At 44.6% G+C, this 16,436-nt stretch overlaps 1 protein-coding gene across 2 annotated transcripts in view; it reads left to right on the top strand.

Moving 5' to 3' along the window:
* Window positions 1-3,001, top strand: part of Ddx25 (DEAD (Asp-Glu-Ala-Asp) box helicase 25) — a 21,104-nt gene extending 18,103 nt beyond the window's left edge. The window contains exons 12-13 of one of the 2 annotated variants that reach the window (XR_260027.2): window positions 1,061-1,174; window positions 2,853-3,001. Coding sequence is in view for 1 of the 2 variants with exons in the window: in XM_005378483.2 (XP_005378540.1) it covers window positions 1,061-1,122 (62 nt within the window). In the remaining variant the exon portion in view is untranslated. Of the gene's footprint in view, window positions 1-1,060; window positions 1,344-2,852 lie in introns of those variants that run through there. The other variant, XM_005378483.2, reaches the window with a different exon arrangement.
* The last annotated feature ends 13,435 nt before the right edge of the window (window positions 3,002-16,436 follow it).

Genomic DNA, 16,436 nt, shown 5'->3' on the forward strand with positions numbered 1-16,436 from the left:
TAGCTCAGCGGCAAAAGCGCCTGCCTAGCAAGCGCAAGGTCGTGAGTTCGGTTCCCGGTACTGGAGAAAAAAAAAAAAAAAAAAAAAAAAAAAAAAAGAACAACTTAAAGATAAGTGGAATTACATGAGCTCATTGTGGAATCTGGATCAGATTTGCACATCCTATAAAAATGTACCTAAGCAAAGTAATAATATCCTTTAAGATTATGTTCTGAGGCCCAGGAATATAGTTAGTTCAATAGCACAGGTGCCTGCCTGGCAAGTGCAAGGTCCTGCGTTCAATTCCCAGTACTGGAAAGAAAAATTATATTCTGTACCCAGCCTCTTCAGTTCACAACTTTTCCCTCCTTTTGTTCCACCCTCCCTACTAGGATAGTCCTCAATTCTAAGTTCTGCAACCCTCCCTGCAACCCCACTGTGTCTATACACAAGGCGGGTTCTGCCAGCCTGCTGAGGCTCTGGCCTGGCACAGTACACTGGTGGAGTACTAAGGACACTGCTCAGATCACCCTCCACCTCGGAGTACATAATGTGGTAGGGAGCGGGACAAGAGAAACATTCATTGCCACCCCGTAGGAAGCAACAAGCATGCGTCCTAAGAAATGCACATAGATGCACATATGTAACATAATTATTAAAGGTTTGCAGACTGAGTGTCCGCCCATGTCAAGCTAACTGAAGAGGGTGGGAAAGAATGAGCCGTTAGCGATTCTGTCACTGTGGAAGCCCTATGAGCCCGGGCTTGGGAAGTGACCACAGTTGAGAAGCCTTAGGCTCCCAGGCTCTTGCCACTGTCCCTGTGGCCTTTTTCTGCCCCAGGACCTCTGAATATGTATATCCCATGGTCTGGTGCATTTGCTGCAGTTTTGGTTAGTGTTGGTTGGTTATTTTGTTCCCATATTTTCCTCATATTCCTATCTCAAGGCTTTCTATGCAAGGTGTCACAGGAGCATATAGTTTCAAAGGTGTCACTGTCTTCAAAAAATTCAGAGGTGACTGGAATGAACTTCCATTTAGGCCCAGGGGTGAGACTGGTTCCTTTTCTGTTTTGTTTCCTTAGACAGTAGTATTAAGCATCTTGACCCTGAAGACATGGATGAGATTGAGAAGATTGAATACTGAAGAAGGAACTTCATTGTTTCTGAGATATCCTACTTTGTGTGAGAATGTTCCAGTAGGTTTTGAAGATAATTTTTTATGTTGAGGTTCTTTCAGTGTGAAACTTTCACAGGTGGCAAAATAAATGTCATGGTACTTTTAGTTTTAAGACCTGAGGTCTTTTTGAAACCATATTAATGTAAAGCACGTGATCCTTTGGAATAAAAAAAGCAGGATCCTTTCTAGTCTAATTTCTATAATCTGAGCAGAAAACGTCTCTCGTGAGCCAGGGCCACGAGATGGCAGTAGAACAACACTGGTTTTGAAATTTGAGCTGATGGGACAAATGGAAAAGCCGCACATTTCCAGGCCTCACAGGCTGCCCTTGTCAGCATAAGGAAGCCTAGTGATTTGCATTTGTTTCTGAGCCCTGTATATAGGGATAAAATTGATGTCTCTCCCCACCAGCCCTTCACCCTCCTCTTGGTGGATGTACACATTTTGAGGTGAAAACACAGAGCAAAACCTTTGAAAAGTGAAACATTTGGAAGGCAGAGTGTTTCGCTTTTGTAATGTTTCGTGTGACACCTAGAATTTCAGAATAGCTTCCTGTTTTGCTGCTTCTGTCTTCAAATTAGAGTCAGTTATTTCATACTCTCTGAAAACGTGGCTTTTTCTAGGTATTTCTTAAAGACAGGCAGTGGGGAGTTTAAAAACAAGTCCGCACACTCTATTAAAGAAACAGTGTCCCAGGGAGCCAAAATGTTTTGCTTTTAAGAATTAATGGCATATCTGGGAAGCTTAGATACTTTCCTGCAAGCCTCATTGAGATGTTTTTTATTTCTCACATTTGTGGCTCAAAAGTGAAGGCATGAGCTTAAGAAATGGAATAAGGGCTAGTCTCCCACAGAGCTAGCGCAGCCCGAGCCCAGGTTCCAGCCCTGTCCCAGCCCTCTGTTACCAGTAGCGGCTCCAGTGAATGCTTTTGTCACCCGGATATGGGTGATGACTTTTGCCTTATCTGTTTTGATACTCACCTTGTCTATCACCCTGCCCATATTTTATCCCTACGTACAGGGCTTAGAAATGCACGCAAATCACTAGGCTTCCTTATTGAACATCAGCTATCTGTTATGCACCTCTATGGTCAATGCTAGAAAAGAGGAGATGAATAAGATACAACAGATACCCGAGAAGTCAGTCTAATGACAGAAACTCAGAATGAACCATGATTAGATTGTGCTACAGGACAGGCCTACAGGCTGCCACTGCTGCATGAGGCTGGGGCAGGGTTTACCCTGTGGCCCGTTTCCAGAGGAGAGGACACTTAGGGTCTCCTGTAGAAGGGCAGGATAATCAGTAATCCCTTCCTAGCATGTCCTTAGTACCACCTAGCATTCCCTAACCTGGGCCCACTGAGGCAGTGTTCCAGAACCAGCCCATTACCAGGGAAACTGGATTCCCTGCCCCATGCACACAGAACCAGACTCTCAGAGGGTAGGACCCAAAAATACATCCTTATGTAAGGGAGCCAAAACCAGAGGCTGACCAATGGACTATTCCAGCCTTCCACTGCATCTCTTCTCTGTGGACAGGAAGCTGACGGTCAGCCTTGTTGTCCATCCAGTATTCACCCTGCAAGTGTCCCGCATATACCAGGTCTCATGGAATATGTGTTCTTGTTGAGTAAATTAGTTTCTTTTTTGCCATTTCCTCATTCACTAACATTTTTTTCTTGATGTTTTCCATGCTAGTTTTGAACCCAAATAATATGACACAGGATGGGCATTGAACTTGGAAAGCATAACAGGATATTTTGTCTTCACTGTTTGAGACCTGAGTTGGCCTTCCCACCACACTCCACCTAGCCTTGCGGTACCCAGAATAAAACGTTACTACTTGCTTGCTGGTTCAGATCTCTGATAGCCTCCCCCAGTTACCCTCATGAACACCGTCAGTAATCTCCATTTGACAACTGTTCCCACAGGGCCTCAAGCAGGAGGCGTTCTTCTGCCTTCCCCTTTGCTCTTTCCTCACATCTCTTTGTCTGGCCACCTGGGAGGCAGCTCAGCCATCCTGTTTTCTGCGTGGTCACAGCTGTTTTAACACTTACTGTCCAGTTTGGTGGGTCAACAATCCAAAGGCTGCTTGGCATGGTGCAGCTCCTTGCTTGGAGCTACAAGCAGTTGTCACGTCTTTGCACGTGCCCTGGTCAGGGTCATCCCTCTCAATGCCTGCCGAAGGAAGAAGAACATGGAGAGGCAAGAAGAAACCAAATGATTTCAGTGCATGTGTGAGCTGGCTTAATCAGCTGTGTAGTACTTGGCACCAAATACTAAAGTAAATCCGTTAGGTTTATCTTGGCCAGCTTACTACTGTTAGCATATTGAAATTCATAATCATGCAGGGCAGGGCTACGATTTGCAGTGGGAGTTGTGAGTGATCACCTAGCCTGGGGTAGGTCTGCTGTGATGTTAGGTGCTGGACGTGAGGCAGCTCTTAGTAATAGGAAAGGTAAATGAGTTGGTCATAGTCTGGTAGCATGTCTGACCGCTCCTCAAGAGACATGACTGTGTGTGGAGAAAGTGTTGATCCTCCTTAGCAAAGCTGGGTCACCGTGAAAACCACTGGCAGCCTCTGCACACAGGAGGAAAATCTCAACAGTGGAAAATCTTACTTGAGGATTTCTGGGAGATGGGGGCGGGGTGCAGTACCTTTCCAGAGGGAAGTGGTTGTGTCGAGCCTTGGTTTGGCTCTTAGTCCTCTTGTTTCAAGTAAGGAACTTCATCTGCAAAGAACCCAAGCAGAGACAACCCAGCAGCTGGAGGGGAGGCAGAAATGAGAATCCAGACGAAGGGCCTCTCAGACTGGGCCTGCACTTCACCATGCACCAGGAGGCCTTGCCCTGTCCTCCCTTCTGTTTTCAGACAGCCGTGCATGCCCATCTTTTCAGGAGAGCCGTCAGGAGCCAGGCATCTGGCACCTATAGCTTCATGAAGGGAGTAGCAGAAGGGTCAGATTCTCCTCCGGCCCGTCATTTCAGCCCTCAGCCACTGCCAGGCAACAGTCAGGTGTATCAAGACCCTCCTGTCATTTAACCTACAAACTGTCTTTGTACTGCATATGCTTTGGGGAAGGCCGACTTTCTGCTCTAGAAAGATATTTTCTGTACATGTTTAGACCTATGCTGAGAGAAGAATATGACACTTCCCCCTTTGAACTTGAACTTCTAGACTGTGTAGTGAAACACACCTGAAGTGAGTTGATTCTTGGTAGAGAGTCACAGTGAGTCTGGGCAGCACACGGAGAGTCCCCGTGACGGGGGCTAGAACTCCCAGCCCTCCTTCGCCAGCATGTCAGCCTTCCCTTTCTGCTAAGATAAGGAACAATCAGAAGCTCAAATATAACAAATACAAAGCTCTGAAGAGAGGCTCTTTCCCTCTTGTATTCAGGAAAACAGAAAAAATTTTAATGAGAATTCAAAATCTTTAGAGAGAAATATGACAACTCTCAGTAGCACTTTTCTTAGGGAATTCATCCTTGCCCATAAGTTTTTCATAATAATAGAACCATTGGGGGCTGGAGATTTAGCTCAGCGGCACAGCGACTGCCTGGCAAGAGCAAAGTCGTGAGTTTGATTCCCAGTACGGGACAAAAAAAATAATAGAATAATCATGAGTTTCTATATTCCAGTTTCTAGAATTTATTTTTCATGAATATTTTGAGCTTAATATTTTTTTCACTGCTAGCAGAAATGATAACAGTATCATCCAGTCCCTTGGTTTGGGAATCACGGCTTGAAATCTCATTTGGAAGCGAGGGACTGATGAAGCCCTGCTGTGTGTGACGCTCATACGTATGCTCACAGAGAACAGACTGCAGCCTGACTTAGAGCAAGCCCCTGTGCAAGGTACTGAGCTCCCTATCAGTCAGAAAGTGAACAGTTGCTTGTTTGGGGTGCTGTAGTTCTGGATCTTGAATTACTGTAAGTTTGGAATAAAATGATTTCTGATGCCATGTTTCCATACTAAAGTGCCATGTTTCCAGTGAGCCCACTCAGACGAGCTCCACACATGGGAGAATGTGAGCCATAGCTTTCCACAGAAGATTGTTTTCCACAGATGAAAATACATGGGGAGATTAGCTTCTAACCTCACCCTATATTAACTTTCAGGTTTACAGGATTCACAGGTCCCATGTGGCCATTTCTTTTATGCTGTCATCAGTTTATACAGAATGTGGCTTATTTTTAATTTAATATTTGTATCATAAAAGCAATAAAACGGCAAGCAAAAACAGTAGCATAAGAGTTATCAAAACTCTCATTGCTTAGCTGGGCGTGGCGATGCATATCTGTAACCCTAGCACTGGGGAGGCTGAGGCAAGAGATTCACAGAAATTTCAAGGCCAGCCTGGGCTACCTACTGAATTTAAGGCCAGTTTGCATTATGAAGTGAGACCCTGAATCCAAAAAAAAACCTCATTACCTAATGATTACAATTTTTTGCCTTGATATAGCCCTTTTCATCTTAACATGAAAATACTTCGTCATAGTGTTTTATATTACTATATCCTTTTATTTAAAATCTTCAAGTTGATATTGTTAGTCTTTGGGATAATTATCATTTTAAAAATGATAATTGACCAGATTACCTAAGTAGTGGATATGTACATAACTATTTTTGCTCAACATCTATATGGTGTCCCACTTTCCCACATCACAGTGTAATGGTAAATGAAGCTGCAGTGAATACTTTTTTCCAGCATTTTGAAATATTTCTTAGGATTTGAGATGTTTAGTTTGAATACCAGCTCAAAATATAGAGGCATTTTTATGGCTTTTGATAAACAGTATCAGACAGCACCTAGAAGTGGTGGCTCTTCCAGCAGATGTTCCTCACTAGTTTTTCCTCATGTTACCAGGGAGGGATATTTCCATTTCAAACCTGCATGGTAGCTTTTTTTGGTTTCCATTTCTTTTCATAGAAAAAGAACTCTTTCTTTGTGTGCAGTTCATTGTGTGAAAAGTACTGGTAGTATCCTTTAGCCGTTTATCTTATGAGACATTGATGTTTTCCTTACCAAGTTCTGTAAAATACATGTGTGAATTGTTTCTTCCAAAAACAATACAGATACTAACTTTATTTTTTCTGAGTCAGGATCTCACTACATAGATCAGGCTAGCCTTGAACTCACTATGTAGCCCAGGCTGGCCTTGATCTCGTAATGATCCTCCTGCCTCAGCCTCCTGAGTGCTGGGATTATAGGCAGATATTAACCTTTTTCACTGAAAATGTTTTTCCAGTTTGTCTGCATTTTTAAATTTATGTTATATCTTCCACAAAAAATTAGTGAAATATATTAATTTTGGAGTAAAATGTATTAATCATTTTATAACTTTTTTGGTCTACTGGTTCTAAAATGTTAGCAATTCTTTAGAAAAGATTTTATTATACATTATTGTGATTTTTTTTGCCTTGCAAAAGGTACTTGAGATTGGACAACAGGTTTCAAGTGTGAGGCCAATCCAGGCAAATTAATGAGAGCTCCTGTCAAAATAAAAGTTTTTAAAAGGGTCTGGGAGTGTAGCTTGGTGCTCCCTGGGTTCAGTTCCCAGCACCACCAAAAAAAAAAAAAAAAAAGATATTTGACTTTAAGCCATCTGAAATCTATTCTGATGTGAAATGTATCAAATTAGTCAGATTTTCCCTTCATAAAAACTGTTAATAATCCCAACACCTCTTACAGAGAAAACTCTCTTTTTCATTTTCTTCCGATAGCTCCTCTACCACATTAAATTTTTACACCCCTAAACACGTAAGGTAGAATGCTGGGGACCTACTGATTTGTCTATTACTGTGCCAGTACCGCAGTTTTAACTATTATTGTTACAATGTTTTTAAAGCACTTGTTCCCCCAATTGGTTATTTTAATTCTCTCCTATTTTTTAAAAAATAGTATTACCAATTTATGCTTCAAAATTAATTTTAGATTCATTTTGTCAGTTCCCCAAAACATCCCTATATTTTTATCTGACTGCATTGATTTGACAGCAATAATTTATTCTGTCCATACATTACTCTGTAGAAAGTGGACTTCTGTACAATTTTTAGTCACGGAATCTAGGTGAAAATTCGTGGCTGAAAAAGAGAGTAGCGGGTGAGGGGAGACCAGAGCTGAGTCACAGCGATGCTTAAAGCACGCACGTAATTGCGTGTGGACAGGGGGCCTTGGAAACCCAAGCCTGGCGGACACTATCGCAGTAGTAAGATTGGGGGTGACTTTTTACCACATCTGTTTGTTGCTTTAAACTGCACAAAATAGAAACTTTGGAGAATCTCTTAGTAAATAACAGTTCTCCATCTTCCAGGGACCCTAAGGCCGTGTGGGGCACCCCACTCGTCACCCCTTTCCTGCGCTCCTCTGCACACCTGGGGTGAGGTTTCTCTGGCTGGAGTCTCAAAGTGTTTTCAAAAAGCCTGCTTGATGTCTGCGCTAGTTTAAAGTATCTGAGGCTGTGACCACAGTCCAGAAGGTGGCTTGCGACAAGCTGTCCCACCTGTGGCGTAGATGCAGCCTTCGGAGGTAGAAGCGAAGCCCTCGTTACTCAGTCGGGGTGACCCACATTGACACTCAGTGAGAGACGACACCCTCCATACTCCCCAGGAGCAATCAAGAAGAAGTGGAAGCTGGGGTAACTCCTGCTGGAGCACTGACCCTAGCATAAGTGCAGCCCTGGGTTCCATCCCCAGCACCACAAAACCAGAAGAGAAAAAGCCCTCTGATTTAGAAGTTTTCCTTTCTTACTGGAAGAATTTTTATGAGGCTAAAGCACTGACAAGTTTGTCATTCCCAGAATCTACTCACACCCTCCCCCCACCTATTAGGCTTTTAGTACTTTTCCCCTCCTCAGTTTTAGAAGGGATGGAAAACTGTCTTGAACAGGCAGAAAGTTTTATCCAAGGTGTTTGGCAGTGACTCCGGGCTCTGGAAAAGATTTACGTCTTGGTGCTCTGAAGTGCCTTGTGTGAGCTCACTTAAAACAACTGAATAAATGAGTTCACTTTATCCTGTCAAAGTGGAACACTGGGAGGTGGGGTGCCCAGCTGGAGTCCATGGGGACCTGCAGCAACGTTCATGTCTCAGTCACTTATGCTGAGCTCAGCTGTTTTAATATCGCCTGAGATCATTAAAAGGAGGAGAGCCGGGGCCAGAGAAACCTGTGGAGTGAATGGAGTGATGGAAATGCTGTTCAGAGTTGGGGTTGAGGGGTTCACTCAGAAGGTCACTTCTCTCCCCAGTCTTTGGGACCAGAGCAAGGCCAATTGCTTGAGCCTGAGCTCCTAAAAGACAGTTTCAGAAGAATCTCTCTGTGCCAATGATCCCTAGAATATTTGAGTTTTCCTTTCTTGGCAAATAATGCTTTTTTCTTTCCTGCTGCCCTACTACCCTTATGCTAAGTCCCTGGAAAGGACCTATTGCTCCAGAAAAGGAACATGGATTCTGCCTCAGATGGATTTTCTAGGCCAGGTCAAGGTCATCCTTCTTACATGGGTGCTGGCTCAGGATTAACCAAGTGGTTTCGTTGTTAATGTAAGGCAGCAGGATTAGAAAACAAACAGCTGCTCCAAAGGACAGAGGGAAGTGGGTGATTGGGGGGCCCAGGTCTGCACCTGCCTGTGTCAGGACAAAGCAGCATGACCACCCTTTCTGAGGCCTAGGTTTCAGCCAGAAGGAAGAGATAATTTCTGTCTTAAGGGTGAGGGATCTACTTCCCCCAAGTTCCTAGCATTAGAGGTGATAGAGCATGTATCGTAGGCTGTGAACAGTCCAAAGGCAGGGGTGGTGCCTGCTTCCTGAGAACGGAAGTAGGGAAGGAATGAGTTAGTTGAACATCACAAGTCCTTAGAAACTCTCATGGAAACCTCACACCATTCTATAGAAGAGTGTTATGGCTTATATCTAGATGTCCCTGCAAAGCTTCATATGGTCATAGGTGAGGTTTTTTGGGAGGTGGCTGGATCTAGAATGTGAATGTGGACTTAGGGTGTGATACCGGGATTAAGGGTATGTGGTACTGAATTAGTCCACTAATTGGTTTATCGCAGTTCTGGATGTGGGTAATGGGAAGCCCCACCCAAAAGGCTTGTAGCCCAGATGGGATAAAAGGGAAAGGGAGGCTTGCTGCTTGCTGCTTTACTGCCTCCTGCCTCCTCTGCTATGGACTGTTTCTTCTCTGTGATGCTCCTGTGCCTTGGATCCAGCCAAATATGGACTAAAACCTCTACAAACTGTGAGCTGAAATAAATCTTTTCTCCTTTCACTTTGGGTGTCAGGCATTTTTGTACTTTTTTCTTGTTTTTTTTTTTTTTTTGTACCAGGAATTAAACTCAGGACCTTGCACCTGCCATTCAGGCTCTGAGCCACTGAGCTCCACCCCCAGCTCTGGGTGTCAGGTATTTTTGTCTCAGCAATGAGAAAGGTAAACAAAACTGTGAGAAAGCCATGAGTCAGTGATTTGTCTTCACACAACAGAGCTGGCATTTAACTGCTGGCTCATCCTGACCATTCCTGTATCAGCACTACCCAAACCTTAGTCACTTTAACACCTTTGCCATCTTTGCCAGTGTTCATTCTAACATTCCTATGCAAAAATATCCTTAAACCAATTTAGTATGATTTAGAAATATAACTAGTTTTTTGGTAGTTCTGTTTCTTTCCAGCATACATTAAAACAAATATTTATGAGATAATCTTGTTTATCCCTGTATCACCTAGCATGCCACCCGTGGTGCACATACCAGACTAGAGGAATGGTTTTCAGTGGTTTTCTGTGGTCCCAGATCTGCAGCAGCAACATCACCTGTGAACTTCTTTGAAAATATATGCTGGCGTGGTGGCACACGGCTGTAATCCCAGCACTCGGGAGGCTGAGGCAGGAGGGTTGTTGTGAGTTCAAGGCCAGCCTGAACTGCATAGCGAGACCCTGTCTAAAAAAAAAAATAGAAAATATAGATTCTCAAGCTCCTGTCAGACCTGAATCAAAAACTCTGGGAACTGGCTCAGCAATGTCATTTTTTAAACCCACAAGGTGATTCTGATGCCCAGTAAGAACCACTTAGCAGGAGTGTTCTAACTGTCCTGGTTGTATCACCTGCCTCTAACCTCTCCAGCCCTGCTCTGGGTCTTGCCAGAGCTGCTGGCCCTTCCTTGATTACTCTTATTACCTCCTGTCTTCAGAGAGTCATTATGAAGACAGAACACATGAAGTCAGCCTTTCATGGTTTATCTAAGAGATGCAGAAATATGATGTGAGTAAGTATCTGTATCAAGGCAAACACCTTGCAACACATCAGGGTGCAAAAGGCCAGCTCATTTTTTTGAGACGCCTGAAGTCCAAATTTAGAAGTGATGAGGAGAACCTGGTAAATAAATGAGCTCCTTATTCCCTAGAGCAGTGCTGTCCAGAACTTCCTGCAATGATGAAAATGTTCCACTTCTGCACTGTGTTGGGAGATAATTCTCCGTGCATCTCTCGTATCTACACATTTTTCAAGCAGAGGCACTGCCTATGTTCTGGCACTTGTCAAGGATGTTTGCATACAGCCTGCAGGGACCTCTTCCTCCAGAGCAAAGGGCAGCATGTTTACTGCCCATTATAAAAGATCCACCCTTCCTAGACTCGGGTGCTTTCTTGTATGGCAATCCACTGTGTCTGTAGGGGTCACTCGGTGCTTTTCATGTTGCCCTGTGGTAACTGGAGCTCAGGAAACTGGAAGAAGCAAATGCTAATATTCTGGCTGCTAATATTGCTATTAAAAAGTCTTGTCACAGACCCAGGAGTCTCATGTTTTCTGCCAGCATCTGTGAAACTGGAAGACTAACTTGTTAGTCTACAACTAGGGTAAATATGAGAACTTTCATAGTTTTTGACATGCTGTCCAATATAATATGAAAATTGAGCACTTGAAATGTGGCTAGTGTGACTGAAAACCTGAATTTTTAGTTTTAATTTATTTGCAAATGGCCACACGTGGCTAGAAGCTGCCATATTGTAACAGCACAGCTTATAAAGCCCAGGCATAACTGGAGTGGCCCCTGGTCAGAGAGTATTGCTGAGGGAGCCCCTACGTAGAGAGGTAGCTGAGAAATAGGTGATCTCTAGGTTACTTTCAGTGTATGAGTTTTAGTGATTCTGTAGATCTAGAAAGAGTAGAATTGTGATGAGGCCATGGGTAGAAAGATCCATGTCTTATTACATCCAGAGAGGTTTCCTGAGAGCCGTAAGCAAAGAGAAATTGGGCTGCATTTGGAGACTGGAGAAGGGAGATGTCTCTTGGCATGGGAAATGCCTTTCGATGGAGGCTTAGAAGCCAGAGAACGAGGTTATGGCCAGAGAAGATGAGCAGAGCAGTGGCCCTTGAGGAATTTCCTCAGCCTGCGCTCCCCTTCCCCTCAGCTGAAGCACGTCCCCCACCTTCCCCTGGCAGGCCGAGCCTTTGGCCTCCTCAGCTCCCCAGGCCCCTGCCCCTCTCACCTCCTGGCTCAGAACAATCTCCTCTTTGATTGCTGGCTCCAGCCCCACTGACTGTCAGGTCATCTGCACCTAATCAGGACGAGCCAGGGCCTGAGGGATGATAAACGGGGCTTCTCATTTCAATAAAGTTTGTGCAGAATATTGGAAACAGCTGTGGGCCTCTCCGGCCGTGCTGGAGCCAGTGGGGGCCCAGTGTCTGGTGGAGGAGAGTTGAGAGAGGGGAACACCAGGGTCCGAGTCTATTTAAAAGGTGCCGGTCCACCTCAGGCTGGCAAAGCCGGTGAGCCGAAGTCAACACCAGCTTCTGCCCGCAACCCTGGGCTCTGACCAGGGTGCAGCACGCTCACCATTAAAGGGGACCTCGCCAGTCTGGATTACCCAGCAGACATTTAAGTACATTTATTGTCAGTCATTTTACAGATGCCGCATAGATTTCTTTGCTCATTGCTTCTCTTACTTAGCAAAACATCACAAAATTTCCTTGCAATGATTCTTTTGTTAATGGTGGTAAAATATGCATGCTCTAAAACTTACTGTCATACACAATTTGGAGTGTATAATTCAGTAGTTAATTATATTTACATTGTTGTGAAACCCATCTCCAGAATTTTTTCTTCTTAAAAAACTGAAATTCTACATCCATTAAACTATTCTCCATTTCCCATTCTTCCCTAAGCCTTGGCAATTTCTATCCCTGTGGTTTTGACTCTAGGGACCTCATATAAGTGGAATTATACAGCATTTTCTTTCTGCAACTTATTGTTTTTAACAGTTGTATAATGGTATAGTATATGGATATATGTATACCATTCAACCATTACCAGTTGAATGCTACAAAAAAAAAAAATGCTACACTGTAAGGTTTTTTTGTATACATATCTTTGAATACTGATTTTGCTCTTTTTTTCCTGTAGTATAATTCCCCGAAATTACATCAATTAGTCAAAGATGCATATTTTTAGCTTTCATATATCTTACCATGTACCTTTCTCAAAAGTCTGTGGTAATTTGCATATCTATTAAAGTACTGTTTCTCCCTCAATCTTTCCAGCCCTAGATATGACCATTTGCTTCAGTTTCACTATTCTGATAAATGAAGTGATGTCCCGATTTAAAAATGTTATATTTCATTGACTATTCATGAAGTAGAGCATCTTCCATAAATTTATAGATCATTTGGATTTTCTGTTCACCTCCTTATGTCTTTGGCCCTTTTTTCTACTGTTTCTCTTTCTTTTTAGTATTCAAGGGCTCTTAGTGCATTACAGATGTTAACTACTGGTGGTATATATTGACATTTTCTATAACTTGTCTTCTGACTTTATATCCGATATCTTTTACCTTTCCTAATTTTTAGCATCTTATGTCTACCTTTTCCTCTGAAGCTTCCTATATTTTTTTAGAAAAATCTCATCAAACTCTAGATTATATTGTTATTAATATTTTTCTCTTAAAGTGTTTTAAGTGTTACATTTAAATCTTTCACCTGTTTGACATTTGGTTTTAATACTTAAGAGCTAGAGAGCTCAGTTTGGTTTTTTTGTTTGTTTGTTTGTTTGTTTGTTCAGACATAGCCAGTTGTGCCTACATAATTTATTAATTAAATTGTGGCTTGGCTTCCCTAGTTGAAGAGCAACCTTCATTGCACCCTGTCACCCCTAAGTATTGGACTCAGTTCTGTTTCTGTCCTGTTGGTCTATTAGTCTTATCTTTTACTTTACTTTATTCTTGGTTTGTTTTTTTGTTTTTTTTTTTCTGGTGGTGATGGTGGTGGTGGCAGTAGAACTGGAGATTAAACCCAAGACCTTCTCACTGAGCTACATCTCCAGCCCCAGCCTCAGCCCCCACTTTTATTTTTACTTTGGGGGAGGGTCTCACTAAGTCACTAAGTTATTCAGGGTAGGCTCTAACTGAAGCTCCTGCCGCAGCTTCCCCAGAGTTCTGAGATACAGGCATTCACTGCCCATGCCTGGCGCATTGTCCTTTACTTTTAATATATGGTTTGATCATGATTTTGTTTTCCTAAGCCCACTCTTGCCGGAATATTTCTTTGCAGCTTTTGTTTTCTTTTGTTTTGAGGCTGTGTCTTGCTATGTAGTTTAGGCTGCCCTTGACTACAATGTAGCCCAGGCTGACCTTGAACTTGCACTTATCCTCCTGCCTCAGCCTCCAGAGTGCTGGGATCACAGGGGTGTGCCACTTCACTTGGCCCAGCTGCTGTTGTTTTTACTATTACTGTTATAAAATTCCTTCCAGCTATCAGAGCTTGCGAATGTCAGTAACTCTTTAAAAACAAACCAGAGTAAGGCCAAGACGGGGAGGGAAGGCTTGTCCCACACCCGCTCATGTGCTTTTGCAGAAATCAACCAAGGCAGAGGACGGACAATGACATTCTCCTGCTGCACATTCAGCCTTACTCTTTCTATTGGCAACAAGGCTGGTAGACCAGAACTTCTGATCGTACACTGACTAATACTTCAAGATTCTTGTTTCTCAGCTGCAGCCTTATAGCCTATGTACCTAGATTTATAATGCTGCTCATGGGCTCTGCAGACCCCATTTCTGTTTTGCCAGGCACTCACCGTTGGGCCCAGCCAACAGGAGCCACTAGAAGGAGGCTGGAGCCTGGAGAGGAAGGTTGGCCATGCTCCTTCCTGTTTGCCTCCGTGTTCCCCGGAAGTGGGACCCTACACTTCCCGACCTAGTAGCAGTAGCCCCATCCTGAAGTGGCAGCTGCATCGATCTGTAGTTTTTCCAGCCCTGGGAGTTTCATCATCCACCCCCACCTCACCACCTTTGCACCCCTGCCCAACAGACCCCAGCACTAACAGGTGGCGCCCCCTTGTCTGGGCACAGGAGTCCTTCTCTGTCTCAGACACCAGCCCCAGGTGGGCAGGGCCCCCTCCTCAGAGGTCTGAGTTGCAGGCCCTGGCACCCACTCCTCAAGAACTGCTCCTCTGGTTTCCCCAGCCCAGAAGTATTAGCTGCTCTTGCGGGTGCGACCTGCATGACACCTTAGCATTCTCTTGTTACCCTCTCCTTACCTAATTAGCAACCCTATACCTGCGGATACATCCTTCACGTTAAATTCTGCGTTTCGGTTAATGAGTGGTTTCTGTCTCCTGACAAGACCCTGATTGACATAGGTAATGAGGAATTGCAGTTTTCTGGGGGCCTAGGCTGCTTCTCTTGGCTGCCCTGCAGAGAGCTCCCCTCCCTCCTCCATTCCCAGAATTATTTGGCTGCCGGTCACCAAGGAGACGGCTGACAATTTCCAGTTGCCAAGCCTTCCCCTGGAAACTCCCCACTCCTTCCTGAGCCCCAGCCAGGGAACTTGGAACATCTAGCCAGGTTGGGGTAGAGGGCTTTGGGAGCAGAGAAAGCGAAGCCAACCAGGCCTGAGATGGAGAGAGCAAGACTGCATGTTTCCCTGGATCCTGGCTTCCAACAGATCTCAAGCGCCTGACTTCCCTTGAAGGCTAAGGGCTGGCCTGGCCGGACTCCCCTCTGCTCTGTCCAGACAGACACCCACTGGGTCCAGCCAAGACTCCAACCAGGGACTTCCAGCCAGACCTCCAGCCACAGAAAACTGTCCCTGTACTGTCCCACCAGACCTAGTAGACGCCCCATTGCTAGCTGAGGCAGAGCCAGGGTGGGGCCTGGGAGCTGAAAGGCCTGGAGCCTCTTTTAGGGGAAGGAGCCTCAGCCACCCTGAGCATTTTGCACATATCATCGTCTGTATCCAACACACACTAAGACCCAGCACCATAGCCTAGGTTCTGATCTATTTCACAGTGGTAACAATTCTAATGGTAATAATAGTAACGAAGTGGGTGTAAATCTTCCTCCACACATAGGTGTGGAAAAATATCTTTCCCTTTGTTTCATTAAAAGCAAATGCACTTGACTCCACAGCTCCTGCCCTTTCCTGGATCCACCAGCATCCAGGAGGCTGATTGCCATGGTCTGAATGTGTCCCCTCCAAAGTGAGCCCTTTGTCAATGTGATAATATTAGGCAACAGAGCTTTTAAGAAGCAAGTAAGCCACAAGGGCGCCTCCCTCGTGAACTGGACTAGGTGCTCTTATAAAAGGGCTTGACGGAGGGCGTCCCCCCTTTTGCCCTTCTTTCTGCCGTGTGACACACAGCATTGATCCTTTTCAGAAGATGTGGCCATCTTGGAAGCAGAGAGCAGCCTTCATCAGAAAACCAAACCTACCAGCTTGGTCTGAGACTTCCCAGCCTCCAGAACAGCAGCAAATAAATTTCCGCTCCTTATAAATTACCCATTTCCAGCTATTTGTCATAGCAGTAAACATGGACTAAGACACTCAGAGGCACTAAAGACAGGGAAAACCCACTAACCTTGGGCCCTTTGTGGCTGCTGACCTCCGTGCTGCCCCTGCCTTGCTCACCTTTCTGCACCTGAGGGTGAGGGCCTGCCCTTTCCAGATTCGTGCTTTCTTCGGTGCCTAGTGACCTCTGTCTGACCTATCTCCCCAAACTCAAGGAAATCCCCCTGTGACTGCTCCAACTACTACCACAGCCACTCTCCTTTCTCTCCTTACCTCTTTCACCCAGCACTCCTCACATGGCTTTGCCGTGAATTTAGGCTTCTTTTTTGTTGTCTTTTTGAGACAGGGTCTCACTATGCAGTTCAGGCTGGCCTTGAGCTCACTTTGTAGCCCAGGCTGGCCTCAAACTTACAACGATTCTCCTGCCTCAGCCTCCCGAGTGCTGGGATTATAGGCGTGCACCACCACGCCTGCCTTAGGCTTTTAAGAAATTAGGAAAATGTTCAT

This window comes from Chinchilla lanigera, unplaced genomic scaffold (assembly GCF_000276665.1).
Source record: "Chinchilla lanigera isolate Chin_1 unplaced genomic scaffold, ChiLan1.0 scaffold00011, whole genome shotgun sequence".
Lineage (NCBI taxonomy): Eukaryota > Metazoa > Chordata > Mammalia > Rodentia > Chinchillidae > Chinchilla > Chinchilla lanigera.